The sequence below is a fragment of the Triticum dicoccoides genome, chromosome 5B (assembly GCF_002162155.2).
Source record: "Triticum dicoccoides isolate Atlit2015 ecotype Zavitan chromosome 5B, WEW_v2.0, whole genome shotgun sequence".
Taxonomy (NCBI): domain Eukaryota; kingdom Viridiplantae; phylum Streptophyta; class Magnoliopsida; order Poales; family Poaceae; genus Triticum; species Triticum dicoccoides.
In genome coordinates this window covers 20,045,245-20,059,660 of record NC_041389.1, presented here as the reverse complement: position 1 = coordinate 20,059,660, position 14,416 = coordinate 20,045,245, and the positions used below count along the sequence as shown (strand labels likewise).

The following is a 14,416-nucleotide window of genomic DNA, read 5'->3' as shown; positions in this document are numbered from 1 at the left end:
GCATTAAAAAATATGTACGGAAAAAAAATCTAACTATGCCGACGGCCTAGCCGTCGGCATAGATCCGACCAGCGTGCCGCGGATCACTGACGTGGCAGATATGCCGACGGCAGCCGTCGGCATAGCCTCTGCATGGTGCGGCCTGGATCAATGACGTGGCCTGCGGACCTATGCTGACGGCCCCCTGTCTAGGCCGTCGGCATAGCTCTGACGCCGTTTGCCAGGGGGTGGCCGGGCCCCACGTGTATGCCGACGGCCTTCGTAAGCCGACGGTAGCTGTCGGCGTATATGTAGCTAGGCCGACGGCCGTTCTATGCCGACGGGTGCCGTCGGCTTATCTCTGCGTAGCCCGACGGCCTTTGTACGCCGACGGCCAGAACCAGGCTGTCGGCATATCTCCGGAGAAGCCGACGGGGGCCGTCGGCATTGTTCTGGCCGTCGGGGTATGGCCCTGTTCCGGTAGTGTCTTACATACGCGTGCGTAATTTTAGTGTATATTGATCTGGTGATAAACTCCCAATAATATCAGCCTTGAATGCTACTGATTTAGATACATCCATGGTTTACATACATAGGACTACCATACGTACAGACAAGCATGTGATATATGGCACATCAGCAGAAGAATAAAAAACGCGTGTAAATTAAGCTAGTGTTTCTTGAGAGAGAGGAGAGTCTTGAAGATGCCGACAAGAACACCGACGATGGAGAGCAGCGCGACGATTGCTTTTAAGTTTTTGTAGACGAACTGATGCACCTTGATCCACATCCACCTATTAAGCTTGTAGGCCTCAACCTCTTCCATGATGTGAACATAGAGGGGACCGCCACTTATGCACTTGATAAGCTTCTTAAAGAAATCGAGCGTCTCCTTGTTGGTGAGTTCTCCCTGCACCAGACGCTTGGATCGTAGCTCGTGCACGTCCTCCTCCCGATCCATGAGCATCGCGAGGACAGCAAGGTAGGAACAGACGACCGCCTTGCTTTGACGAGCACCTGCTTCCATGCCCAGGCATACCTCAAAAGCCGCCATGTCGACAAGCCAGCAGGACCTTATATCGTCCAGCAGCAAAGGCGGCAGGAAGATCTCAGCAGAGAGGAATCCTTTCTTGATGCCTGTGTCCATGAACTTTGCCGTCTTGCCGGCTGTCAGCTTGATGCCGATCTCTGCAAGCTCGATGGCGCTAATACTCTTTGACATAGATATTAAACCATCTGGATCAGACAGGGGCACACTATTATTTCTCCTTCCCGCTTTGTAGAACAGGAGGATGCGGCGGCATGTAGCTAGCATCCAGGACAATTGGTCTCCTATCCATGTCCCCGCGGATTTGGAGCGTGCGTCCCATCTTACCGATGAACTTCTCCACAGACACAGGCCTGAATATCCTTAGGGTTTCAAGTTTCAACCACCAGCCAGGGAAGTTGATTCTCGAGCAGCATTATGTCATTGCTGATGCAAGCTTGGTTTGACTCGAAGCAGGACAGTAACGACGGAGGCAGCTTGCCACGGCCGGTATACATAAGCATATACTGCAGCAAGAAGCAGCCGTCAATGAACATCATGTCTGCAAATTCAGCATCTCCTATGTTGACATTGGCATCCTTGGTGTTGGTGTCGTAGAAGCCGCGGGCAGCACCTATGACCGAGAAGACCGCCGCATACATCTCGTCAAATGGGTGGCCCGAGTCCCTGATAAAGTGGTAGGCAGCCACACGCTTCACCTTCTCCATCTCATTCAGCTTACTTGAGTTGTGGTGATAAAGACCGATGCTCACGGCCATCGGGACGATGTAACGCCGGCCAAGACCTCGCAGGCTTGCGGGGAATCTATGAATCTTCATTTCCATATTGTCGAAATCAGTCTCAAACTGGTCTGCTTCTGTCTTCCACTCCTCGATCTGAACCTGTCTATCCGGGAAATTAACAACAGGCAATAATACTTCTCCCATCTCTACCTCATCAGAATCATTCTGAGGATCTCCTTCATAAAAGTAACAGTCATAAGGACCAGGCCGAGACCGTTGTGCAGCTGCTTTCTTCAACTCTTTCTCAACCTTCGACTTTTCTGGCTGAGAGGCAGGCTCACCCAAGGCATCTGTTGGATCCTGTACACAAAATTACAGTTAGACCCTTTTTGCAAGACAAACCAAAACCAGCATCTTCAATTAATGTTACCAGCTGAGCTCTTTGCACACGCTCACCGTGGAGACCAGTTGAGAGGTTCGTATCACCATCTGCAGATAGCTGTGCTGGTTTGCTGCTGCCAATGCTACTGGCTACTGCTAGCTAGATAGTTCAGGGTTCCATCCAAGTTAAATGTATGTATAGTCTTTCTACTAGCCAAAGTGCTAGACTAGTTGCTTCCCTCCGTATTCTGTGAGCAACTTGCTTGCTGCAGATACCTATCATCGCTACCTCCGCGACAAATGGCGGAGATACCGCAAACTTGCCGGGTCCTGATGGTTTGACTTTCAGGCTTTAACTCGCAAAATATTGGCAAATTTTGGTTGGTACTGACTTGGTAGCACATTGCCAGCTAGACCTGTTGACATACATAGAGACCTGATTTCCTCTTAAAGTCGAAGCTATGAGCTCCAAGGAATTACAGAGTAATTCCTAAAGCTAAAACAGTAAGTCATGAGCTGGGTTCAAGTAAAGAATATGATGCATATTAAAAATGATCTCAATCAATCAAGTACATACTCTCTCCGTCCAAAAAAACTTGTCCCTCAGTATGTCGCGGAGGCAGCGATGATAGGTGGGTTGAGTTTCAAGAAATGTTTCAGTTATTCAATAAAGTTGTAAGGAAGTAGTATTTCTGGTTGGCTATTTAGTCTCGTAATAAAGTGTTGTATGACATGCTCAGGTATGATCTCCTTTGGCGGCGGGGGCGGTTTCGGTCCAAAATGGGCCTTCACTTGAGCTTGCACTTTGGCTTCATTTTCCTCGTCAGTCAGGTGGTAAGGCAACCTCAGAAGAGGCTTGAGGCTTGGACCATATTTGAATTTGATGCCACCTGTTGTACCGCTAGCCGACGTAGCTGCGGCGCCTCTCTTCCGCTGTTGCTGAGGCGGCAGAGCCCGCTGAGGCGGCGGAGACGGCTGACGCGGTGCCTGGCTTGGAGGTGGAGTCGGCTGATGTGGTGCCAGACTTGGAGGAGGAGGAGTGGGCTGACGCGGTGGCGGACTTGGAGGAGGAGGAGTGGGCTGACACGGTGGCGGACTTGGAGGAGGAGCCGACTGACGCGGTGTCGGTAGTCTTGGAAAGACGATGCAATCCTTTCTCCATAGAATGATATGATGTATGGCCTCTCCCAGTGTGCGCTCGTCGTCACCTCCAGGAATGTCAAGGTCTAGCCCCGAATATCCTGCCAACAATTCATCAACCCCGACACGAGCATAGCCAGCTAGAATCGGATTGCAATGAAAGGTTGCTTCAGGGGAATTTGTATAAGCATAGCCATCCGCCACCTTCATGGACATGTTCTTCACTTTTATGTGTAGCTCACAAGTTGTTGTATCTATGATACCATCCACAGGGTATCTATCCAGTGCACCATCGCCCGGGGCGGAACCCACGCTGCTTCTCGACATGTATGGGACGGTGCTATCCAATGCTGGATCCGCTAGCTGCTGGCGCTGCTGAAACCCCTTTCTTGGCTAAGTGAGTCGATCTGCTGCTGCTGCCGTTTGAAAGCGAGTTCCAACTCCGCGTGCTTTGATTCTACGATGCGAAGGCGGTCTGCTTCCTACTTCCTCTGCTCCTCCTCCAGCTTCCTCTTCTGCTCCTCTTGCTGCTTCTTTCTCGCACGGCTTCTGTACTCGGCATTATAGTACGCAAACCCCTCAAATCACAGAACAACGCCTTTGCCTCGTGTTCTTTCCAGGTGTTCAGGATTCTTCAGGGCGCGCATAAGCTCGTCGTTCTTTTTGTTGGGCGTTAACACTCCCGTTCGAGCCTCTTCTATTGCAACAAGTAAACTTTCATCGGCTCCTTTAAGACATGCCCGCTCCAAAACCTGGCTTGTCTTTGTGTCCAACTTCCCCCCACGTGCATAGAACCAAGTCCTGCACCTAGTGGGTCAGCTCAATGTAACTGGAGTGACCCCTGCATCCATCATCTCTTGCTCAGCGAGATCCCACTTAGGCCGGGCCACCTCGTAGCCACCTGGCCCCAGCTTATGGTGCCCACTGCTTTTTCACAACATTAATTTTGTTTTTTCTTGACCGTTCCTGAGCTACTTCCGATTCCTTGAAGTTCACGAAAGCTTCCCAGTGATCTCTTGCCTTCTCTAGTGTTCCTTTTAATTCTGCAGTCTGCTTTCCTGCATTGACATACGCGGCCCATATAATTTTCTTCTGGTTGTTGAATGCTATCGCCATCTTCTTAAGAGCACTGTTTTTGACTTTCTCCAGATCTGCATCTGTCAAATGATCTGGTAGGGTGAAATGTGACATGAGCGATTCCCAAAGCAGATTTTTTGCTCTTTGATCGACAAAAGTAACATTTAGATCTCCCTTTGCTAGCATTTTTCATTATTGAATAGAGATTGGGATTTGGTCCCTGACAATAACTCTGCATTGATGAATGAACTTCTTCACATTCTTCTTAGGTTCATCAGGTTCGCCATTAGGTTTGATGGCATTGGTGTTGTACTTTACGCCATCCTTTAACTTTTTGGGCGGGCCTCGAACTGCTCTACTGCTTGTAGAAGATTTCCTCTATCTGGAGGGCTCAAAGAAGAAAGATTGATTTATTAATATATATATATATATATATATATATATATATATATATATATATATAAATCAATTAAAACATGTGATGATCACAAGATGCCTTATATAAATATACCTCGCCGGTCTTTGTTATTTGAAGTACAACATTTCCTTCGTCATGCATGTTGTGGACTTCATCTATTCGTTCGTCTTCATTGAACATCATACCATCATCGGTATTGTTCGGATATTGCGAGCCGTCATCTTCTTCATTCTCATCTGGTCTTGGGAGCATATGATCTCGAACAAGGCCTCTTCTCCTTCTCTGCCGATATTGTCCATCGCTTTTATTTAACTAATTTCAGATAAAACAATTTAGTATTCAAATTAGAATGCATGCAATCAATAAGGAAAAACTGAATCATAGTAGATAATATCCATCTCGAATAATATAATTAATATATCATCTCAAATAATCCAGATAATATGCATCATCAAATATAATCTCGAATACATCGTCTTGAATATTATCGAGTAACATAATCTTGAATACATCGTCTCGAATATTATCGAATAATATAATCTCGTATACATCATCTCTAATATTATCGAATATAATCTTGAATACATCTCGAGTATTATCACTAATACATATCGAATATGATCATATATATAACATTGCAAGCCGGGAGACGCATCGTCACCGCCACCGCCGGCGGCCAGGTAAGATCTACGTATCATTATCAATATATGTTGTACGCATGCGCGCGCGCCATGATCTTGCATGGCGACGTGATGTCCGAACGTGTTTGACACGCATGCTTGCATGCAGGTGATGGCGCAGTTCACGGTGCGGGTGCCTGGCGCCGGCGTGGAGGAGGCGACGGACGCGGTGACCATCGGCGAAGCTCTACAGGTGGACCTCGTGGACGCGGCTGCGGTGCAGGCCGCCGAGACGCGTGCCACGGGGCTGGGCGGCGTCATCCCCGGCGGTGTGGCGGCCGCGGCGCAGCAGGCCGCGGAGACCAACATGAGGCCCGGCGTCGTAGAGGAGGAGAAGGTCCGGCTGAGGGACGTGCTGGACAGCGCCGCGGCGGTGCTCCCGGCCAACAAGGTGGCCACGAGGGAGGACGCCGTTGCGGTGGCCACGACTGCGAACCGCAACGCCCCTGCGGGAGGTGGTGGGGGAGGCAAGGGCGTGGCCGACGCGGTGGCCGCGGCCGCCGATATGAACGAGAAGAGGATGACGCGCACCGGGGGAACAGTGGGGGAGACGACCGGGGCGGTGAGCTGGGCCTGGCCGGCTGGGCCTGTCTCTGTGGCCTTAGGCCCAGGGGCAGGGGTTCCCTTTTCCTTCTTCTTTATTTTTTGCATTTCTATTTCTTTTCTCTTTTTACAGAATGCTTTGCAAATTTTTGGAGCTGCCAAAAGGATTCTGTAAAATGTGGGACTTGGCCACATAATTACAATGCAATGTTTGACACAGCCACAAAAAGTTTGGAAGAAGTTTGAATTAGATGGAATTTGCAAAAAGATGGAAAAGCAATTAATTTGCTGAGTGGCACTGTTTTAATTTGCTATAGTCCATCTTAGCTTGGAGGTGATGTTGTTTTCCTTAACAATCATTTGTTATGAATTTTTTACTAAATGATGGACTATTTTGCAACAACTTTTGTACAACTTCAAAAATCACTTGCAAATTGAATTTGATTCCAAAGTGGAATTTCAAATGAGATTTGAATTAAAGGTGATTAAGCACTGTTTAGAAAAATGATTAGCTTAATCATAGCAGGTTACTGTAGCATGACACTGGGGGTGTTACAACGGGAGGCGCGAGTTCCTGCGCCTGCTCGTGCGTCCACACGTCGGAGAAGTTCATCTGCACCCGTGGCCTCCCGAGGCGTCATGCCGCCGCGTCGTACACGCGTGCGGCCTCGTGAGCGGTCTCGAACGTCCCGAGCACAAGGCGTGTATCGCCGGAGCAGATCTCCGCGTAATAAACGTCGAAGGGGCGGAGGCGGACGTCGCGGAAGCCGGAGCTGCTCCGGGGGCGCGGCGGCATGGCTGCGGCGGGGGAGAAGGCTCGACGGCGGCGCGGCACCAAAAGAGGCGAGGAAGAAGGCGCGACGGGAAGAGGCGATGTGAGGAAGATGGCGGTTGGCAAGGGCCCACACGCGGCTTTTATTCAGCGTGTTGGACGACGCGCGCCAAAACAATGCAAGATGCCGTTTTTCCCCGCGCAAGCCTTTTTTAGTATGCCGAACGGCCCGTATGCGGCAAATTGTCGTTTTTTGCAGCACGTGGCTAATCTATCGCACCTGTTGGAGATGCTCTAAGTGTGATAACCCACCTTCCATGTTTGGCTCGTTCATGAAGAATAATCTTTTGCTATGGATCAGTAGCGTAGCTGTAGGGTGGCCAGGGTGGTCCAAGGACCACCCTGGAATTCAGTCCATTAGTTTAATACTATTTTATATAAAAAAGTTAAAACACAACCGACCCAACTCAGCCGATGTACACTTGAAAGATTGGCTCGTTTGGTCTGCTTGTACGTGTATCTGCTCGTATGTGTGATGTTACTCATAGTATGAGTAACTAGCTATTTTACTCAATTCATTTCTTTTCTCATTAAATCATTATCACATAAGCAAATTTGTTGAGTTAGACCTTATGTTATTGCTGAAGTTACTCTCATTGTGGGTAGTCTTAAACGAATAATAGATTTTAGTTTTTTCACATAAGTAAAACATCCTGGCCTGAAATAGATATGTCTTAGAGCAGGGCGCTTTGAAGGCCGAGTAATGGAGGCTGAAAATTTCAAACTTTTTGAAAAATTCAAACATTTCAATTCAAAATATCCTGGAAGAAATTGTACATACATGTAAGGATGTAATGTATAAAAAATTAGGACGAAATACCTTCAAATGCGAGCTGCCCAAAAGAACAAGTACATGGACTTTAAGAATGAATAGTGCTTTGTATTCTCTATGTAGCTCTCATTTTTACCAATTTCTTCCTGAAAATTTACAGACATGTACATGATGTCTCTAGGTACAGCATATATTATTTCTTTTCAAAAAAATAAAAACTTAAATTTTCAATTTTCAAATTTGGCCTTTATTTGGCATTTTTGTATGTCTTACTACCTTCGTCCTGGTTTGTAGCCTTTTTTGTATTTTGCGTCGAATTTTGACTAAAAGTTTAACAAACAAAATATGAATACATGTCACCAAAAATTATATCGTTGTGCTTGTATTTGAACATAGTTTTTACTTATATTATTTTTTATGACACGCAATAACATTTTATTAGTTAAATTTAAGATTAAAATTTGACACAGAATTCATAGGGAGTTAGGGACTAATAAACCACGACGGTGGTAGTAGTCTTTTCAATTGTACGGTGTAAAAAATAGGAGCACGCCTCACCCACACTACAGACCGGTGCCGCGTAGCGAATCAACCTGTGGTTGAGTTGGTTAGGTGGACAGTGGTATCCCTAACCCATCGGGGTTCAAATCCTGGTGCTCGCATTATTTCTGAATTTATTTCAGGATTTTTCGGCGATGCGCTTTCAGTAGGAGGAGACGTTCCGTCGACGACGAGGCGCCTACGATGGCTTCGTAAATCTCAAGATGATATGCCGGCTCAGTCTCTCGGAGGTGCTCTTAGGGGTAGGGTGTACGTGTGTGCGTTCATAGGGGTGAGTGTATGCGCGTGTATATGAGCACCTGTGTCTGTACTGATGCTAAAAAAAGACACCCATATCGGTGAACCTCGTTAACAAATCTTGGTGTTGTGCTCGTGTGATTGCTTGGTCCTCGGATAATCGGCGGCATGCCTCGGATTTATTCTAACACTACAGACCGGTGCCGCCTACGTGCGGTGCAGCGGAGAGGTGCCGTTCCAGGTGTCGTTCTCCTGTCTTTCTACTTTGCAGGTGTCGTCGCAGAGGAGCTCACGTGGCAAGCTCACACATGCAACGCCAAATCGCACCGCTCTACCCGTCTGCTCTCGTCGTCACCATTTATTCCCGGCGACGCAAATGGGTTGGTAACTAGCCAAGCTAGCTAGCCAAAGCAGCAGCCTTCCCCGGTTAACTCTCCCGCGGATTGCCCGAGATCGATCGAGCGAGGCCGACGCCGGCCATGAGCGACCAGTCCCAGCCCGTCCGCACCGGCGACGTCTACCCGCCCTCCGCCGCCGCCCACGACGCGCGCCGCCAGCGCGACGAGGTCCTCGCCACCCATGATGATCAGCAGCAGAAACAAGATGGCCGACGCGGCGATCTCCGGGTCACTGAGACCGACGAACCGCACGCCGGGAGACGCGTCGTCACCGCCACCGCAGGCGGCCAGGTAACAACCGCGCGTCTATATACTCCTCGTATGCATGCATCCATGCGCGTGCGCTCCATGAACTTGCACGGCGACGTGATGCCCGTACGCGCGTGACACGCACGCAATATGCATGCATGCAGGTGATGGCGCAGTTCACGGTGCCGGTGCCGGGCGCCGGGGTGGAGGAGGCGACGGACGCGGTGACCATCGGCGAAGCTCTGCAGGCCGCGGCGCAGACGTCGGCGGGCGAGAGGCCGGTGGACCTCGCGGACGCGGCTGCGGTGCAGGCCGCCGAGACGCGTGCGACGGGGCTGGGCGGCCTCATCCCCGGCGGTGTGGCGGCCGCGGCGCAGCAGGCCGCGGAGACCAACATGAGGCCCGGCGTCGTAGAGGAGGAGAAGGTCCGGCTGAGGGACGTGCTGGACAGCGCCGCGGCGGTGCTCCCGGCCAACAAGGTGGCCACGAGGGAGGACGCCGTTGCGGTGGCCACGGCTGCGAACCGCAACGCCCCTGCGGGAGGTGGTGGGGGAGGCAAGGGCGTGGCCGACGCGGTGGCCGCGGCCGCCGATATGAACGAGAAGAGGATGACGCGCACCGGGGGAACAGTGGGGGAGACGACCGGGGCGGTGAGCTGGGCCTGGCCGGCTGGGCCTGTCTCTGTGGCCTTAGGCCCAGGGGCAGGGGTTCCCTTTTCCTTCTTCTTTATTTTTTGCATTTCTATTTCTTTTCTCTTTTTACAGAATGCTTTGCAAATTTTTGGAGCTGCCAAAAGGATTCTGTAAAATGTGGGACTTGGCCACATAATTACAATGCAATGTTTGACACAGCCACAAAAAGTTTGGAAGAAGTTTGAATTAGATGGAATTTGCAAAAAGATGGAAAAGCAATTAATTTGCTGAGTGGCACTGTTTTAATTTGCTATAGTCCATCTTAGCTTGGAGGTGATGTTGTTTTCCTTAACAATCATTTGTTATGGATTTTTTACTAAATGATGGACTATTTTGCAACAACTTTTGTACAACTTCAAAAATCACTTGCAAATTGAATTTGATAACAAAGTGGAATTTCAAATGAGATTTGAATTAAAGGTGATTAAGCACTGTTTAGAAAAATGATTAGCTTAATCATAGCAGGTTACTGTAGCATGACACTGGGGGTGTTACAACGGGAGGCGCGAGTTCCTGCGCCTGCTCGTGCGTCCACACGTCGGAGAAGTTCATCTGCACCCGTGGCCTCCCGAGGCGTCATGCCGCCGCGTCGTACACGCGTGCGGCCTCGTGAGCGGTCTCGAACGTCCCGAGCCCAAGGCGTGTATCGCCGGAGCAGATCTCCGCGTAATAAACGTCGAAGGGGCGGAGGCGGACGTCGCGGAAGCCGGAGCTGCTCCGGGGGCGCGGCGGCATGGCTGCGGCGGGGGAGAAGGCGCGACGGTGGCGCGGCACCAAAAGAGGCGAGGAAGAAGGCGCGACGGGAAGAGGCGATGTGAGGAAGATGGCGGTTGGCAAGGGCCCAGGGCCCACACGCGGCTTTTATTCAGCGTGTTGGACGACGCGCGCCAAAACAATGCAAGATGCCGTTTTTCTCCGCGCAAGCCTTTTTTAGTATGCCGAACGGCCCGTATGCGGCAAATTGTCGTTTTTTGCAGCACGTGGCTAATCTATCGCACCTGTTGGAGATGCTCTAAGTGTGATAACCCACCTTCCATGTTTGGCTCGTTCATGAAGAATAATCTTTTGCTATGGATCAATAGCGTAGCTGTAGGGTGGCCAGGGTGGTCCAAGGACCACCCTGGAATTCAGTCCATTAGTTTAATACTATTTTATATAAAAAAGTTAAAACACAACCGGCCCAACTCAGCCGATGTACACTTGAAAGATTGGCTCGTTTGGTCTGCTTGTACGTGTATCTGCTCGTATGTGTGATGTTACTCATAGTATGAGTAACTAGCTATTTTACTCAATTCATTTTTTTTCTCATTAAATCATTATCACATAAGCAAATTTGTTGAGTTAGACCTTATGTTATTGCTGAAGTTACTCTCATTGTGGGTAGTCTTAAACGAATAATAGATTTTAGTTTTTTCACATAAGTAAAACATCCTGGCCTGAAATAGATATGTCTTAGAGCAGGGCGCTTTGAAGGCCGAGTAATGGAGGCTGAAAATTTCAAACTTTTTGAAAAATTCAAACATTTCAATTCAAAATATCCTGGAAGAAATTGTACATACATGTAAGGATGTAATGTATAAAAAATTAGGACGAAATACCTTCAAATGCGAGCTGCCCAAAAGAACAAGTACATGGACTTTAAGAATGAATAGTGCTTTGTATTCTCTATGTAGCTCTCATTTTTACCAATTTCTTCCTGAAAATTTACAGACATGTACATGATGTCTCTAGGTACAGCATATATTATTTCTTTTCAAAAAAATAAAAACTTAAATTTTCAATTTTCAAATTTGGCCTTTATTTGGCATTTTTGTATGTCTTACTACCTTCGTCCTGGTTTGTAGCCTTTTTTGTATTTTGCGTCGAATTTTGACTAAAAGTTTAACAAACAAAATATGAATACATGTCACCAAAAATTATATCGTTGTGCTTGTATTTGAACATAGTTTTTACTTATATTATTTTTTATGACACGCAATAACATTTTATTAGTTAAATTTAAGATTAAAATTTGACACAGAATTCATAGGGAGTTAGGGACTAATAAACCACGACGGTGGTAGTAGTCTTTTCAATTGTACGGTGTAAAAAATAGGAGCACGCCTCACCCACACTACAGACCGGTGCCGCGTAGCGAATCAACCTGTGGTTGAGTTGGTTAGGTGGACAGTGGTATCCCTAACCCATCGGGGTTCAAATCCTGGTGCTCGCATTATTTCTGAATTTATTTCAGGATTTTTCGGCGATGCGCTTTCAGTAGGAGGAGACGTTCCCGTCGACGACGAGGCGCCTACGATGGCTTCGTAAATCTCAAGATGATATGCCGGCTCAGTCTCTCGGAGGTGCTCTTAGGGGTAGGGTGTACGTGTGTGCGTTCATAGGGGTGAGTGTATGCGCGTGTATATGAGCACCTGTGTCTGTACTGATGCTAAAAAAAGACACCCATATCGGTGAACCTCGTTAACAAATCTTGGTGTTGTGCTCGTGTGATTGCTTAGTCCTCGGATAATCGGCGGTATGCCTCGGATTTATTCTAACACTACAGACCGGTGCCGCCTACGTGCGGTGCAGCGGAGAGGTGCCGTTCCAGGTGTCGTTCTCCTGTCTTTCTACTTTGCAGGTGTCGTCGCAGAGGAGCTCACGTGGCAAGCTCACACATGCAACGCCAAATCGCACCGCTCTACCCGTCTGCTCTCGTCGTCACCATTTATTCCCGGCGACGCAAATGGGTTGGTAACTAGCCAAGCTAGCTAGCCAAAGCAGCAGCCTTCCCCGGTTAACTCTCCCGCGGATTGCCCGAGATCGATCGAGCGAGGCCGACGCCGGCCATGAGCGACCAGTCCCAGCCCGTCCGCACCGGCGACGTCTACCCGCCCTCCGCCGCCGCCCACGACGCGCGCCGCCAGCGCGACGAGGTCCTCGCCACCCATGATGATCAGCAGCAGAAACAAGATGGCCGACGCGGCGATCTCCGGGTCACTGAGACCGACGAACCGCACGCCGGGAGACGCGTCGTCACCGCCACCGCAGGCGGCCAGGTAACAACCGCGCGTCTATATACTCCTCGTATGCATGCATCCATGCGCGTGCGCTCCATGAACTTGCACGGCGACGTGATGCCCGTACGCGCGTGACACGCACGCAATATGCATGCATGCAGGTGATGGCGCAGTTCACGGTGCCGGTGCCGGGCGCCGGGGTGGAGGAGGCGACGGACGCGGTGACCATCGGCGAAGCTCTGCAGGCCGCGGCGCAGACGTCGGCGGGCGAGAGGCCGGTGGACCTCGCGGACGCGGCTGCGGTGCAGGCCGCCGAGACGCGTGCGACGGGGCTGGGCGGCCTCATCCCCGGCGGTGTGGCGGCCGCGGCGCAGCAGGCCGCGGAGACCAACATGAGGCCCGGCCTCGCAGAGGAGGAGAAGGTCCGGCTGAGGGACGTGCTGGGCAGCGCCGCGGCGGTGCTCCCGGCCAACAAGGTAGCCACGAGGGAGGACGCCGTTGCGGTGGCCACAGCTGCGAACCGCAACGCCCCTGCGGGAGGTGGTGGGGGAGGCAAGGGCGTGGCCGACGCGGTGGCCGCGGCCGCCGAGATGAACGAGTGGAGGATGACGCGCACGCGGCAGGCTTAGGTTAGGTAGCAGAAGAACATGCGTGGCACTGTAATACGTTGCACTGCGTAGTTACTTCCACCACGCATATACGTACGTAACGTACTTCTCTATACGTGACACTGTACGCTTTTTTCAGTAGTACGTATATTATGTACGTACATCGTTGTAATCCGACCGCGTCCGAGAGGCACTCCACCTCCCTCCCGGTGACCATCTCCGACTCCGACTCGTTGCAACAACGAAGGCATTATATACATCGCCGCCTCCTCAGCCTCCCTCCTTCGCAGCTCCACACAAATCCAACTTCGAAATCGCAAAAGGCAGTCCAGATCTACCGACCATATCACCGGTGAGGAGGGTCCGATCGATGGAGGTTGCCGGCGCCCGTGGTCCGATGAAGCCACTCAACCTCGACAGCGGGGCCAGCACCGGGCAGAAGCCGCGACTGTCGGAGTCGGACGTGAAGCTCATCCTGGCCCTGAAGAGCGAGGCGTGCCCGACGCCGGAGGACCCGGAGAGGGCGGCGCTCGCCCGGAGGATCGACGCCATGTGGAACGAGTTCCGCGACGACGTCGTGGAGCAGTTCTTCACCAAGGGCTACGTGGAGGTGGAGCACGGCTACTTCGCCGAGAGGGCCAGGTCGGAGGCTTGGGTCAGGGAGAAGTGGGCGACGCTGGACTTCAGCAAGTTCGAGCTGTACCGCCCCGGCGACGAGGGGCTCGACGACTTCGTGGTTCGTCCCGGCGAGGATGCGGAGGAGGCCATCTACTACGGCCAAGAGTGAAGACCCTCGATCTGGATGGAATCGTTTGGGTGGTGGGAGTTCCATCTGAGACGAGAATGCAAGTAGACATGTAGTAGTAGGAGTAGATGTTTGTACGTCTTTTAAAAGATTGAATTTTCCCAGCACATGTTTTACCATTTTTGTCAGCAAACGGGATGTTGGAGCTGACTCCCCTCTTCTTCCTCACGGCTGGCTCACAGTCACAGGCCAAGCACGCATGAACACAAGCACGGCTGCCTCACGCAGAGACTGAGCTTTTAATTTCCTTCCTTCTATTTCTCTTCAATTCAACT

The 14,416-nt window shown here is 50.5% G+C and overlaps 3 protein-coding genes and 1 pseudogene across 3 annotated transcripts; 3 read left to right on the top strand and 1 right to left on the bottom strand.

Moving 5' to 3' along the window:
• Positions 1–649: 649 nt before the first annotated feature.
• LOC119308914 lies at positions 650–4,461 on the bottom strand (annotated as a pseudogene).
• A 921-nt stretch (positions 4,462–5,382) lies between these two features.
• LOC119308913 (late embryogenesis abundant protein D-34-like) lies at positions 5,383–6,163 on the top strand. Its single transcript, XM_037585068.1, has 3 exons — positions 5,383–5,445; positions 5,555–6,007; positions 6,122–6,163. Exons 1-3 carry the CDS (start codon positions 5,383–5,385, stop codon positions 6,161–6,163), a joined length of 558 nt encoding a protein of 185 aa, XP_037440965.1.
• Positions 6,164–8,843: 2,680 nt separating this feature from the next.
• Positions 8,844–9,843, top strand: LOC119308912 (late embryogenesis abundant protein D-34-like). The gene is made up of 3 exons (XM_037585067.1): positions 8,844–9,079; positions 9,202–9,687; positions 9,802–9,843. The coding sequence occupies exons 1-3, from the start codon at positions 8,870–8,872 to the stop codon at positions 9,841–9,843; spliced, it is 738 nt and encodes a 245-aa protein (XP_037440964.1). The 5' UTR covers positions 8,844–8,869.
• A 2,688-nt stretch (positions 9,844–12,531) lies between these two features.
• Positions 12,532–13,508, top strand: LOC119305042 (late embryogenesis abundant protein D-34-like). Its single transcript, XM_037581671.1, has 2 exons — positions 12,532–12,767; positions 12,890–13,508. Exons 1-2 carry the CDS (start codon positions 12,558–12,560, stop codon positions 13,355–13,357), a joined length of 678 nt encoding a protein of 225 aa, XP_037437568.1. The 5' UTR covers positions 12,532–12,557; the 3' UTR covers positions 13,358–13,508.
• The last annotated feature ends 908 nt before the right edge of the window (positions 13,509–14,416 follow it).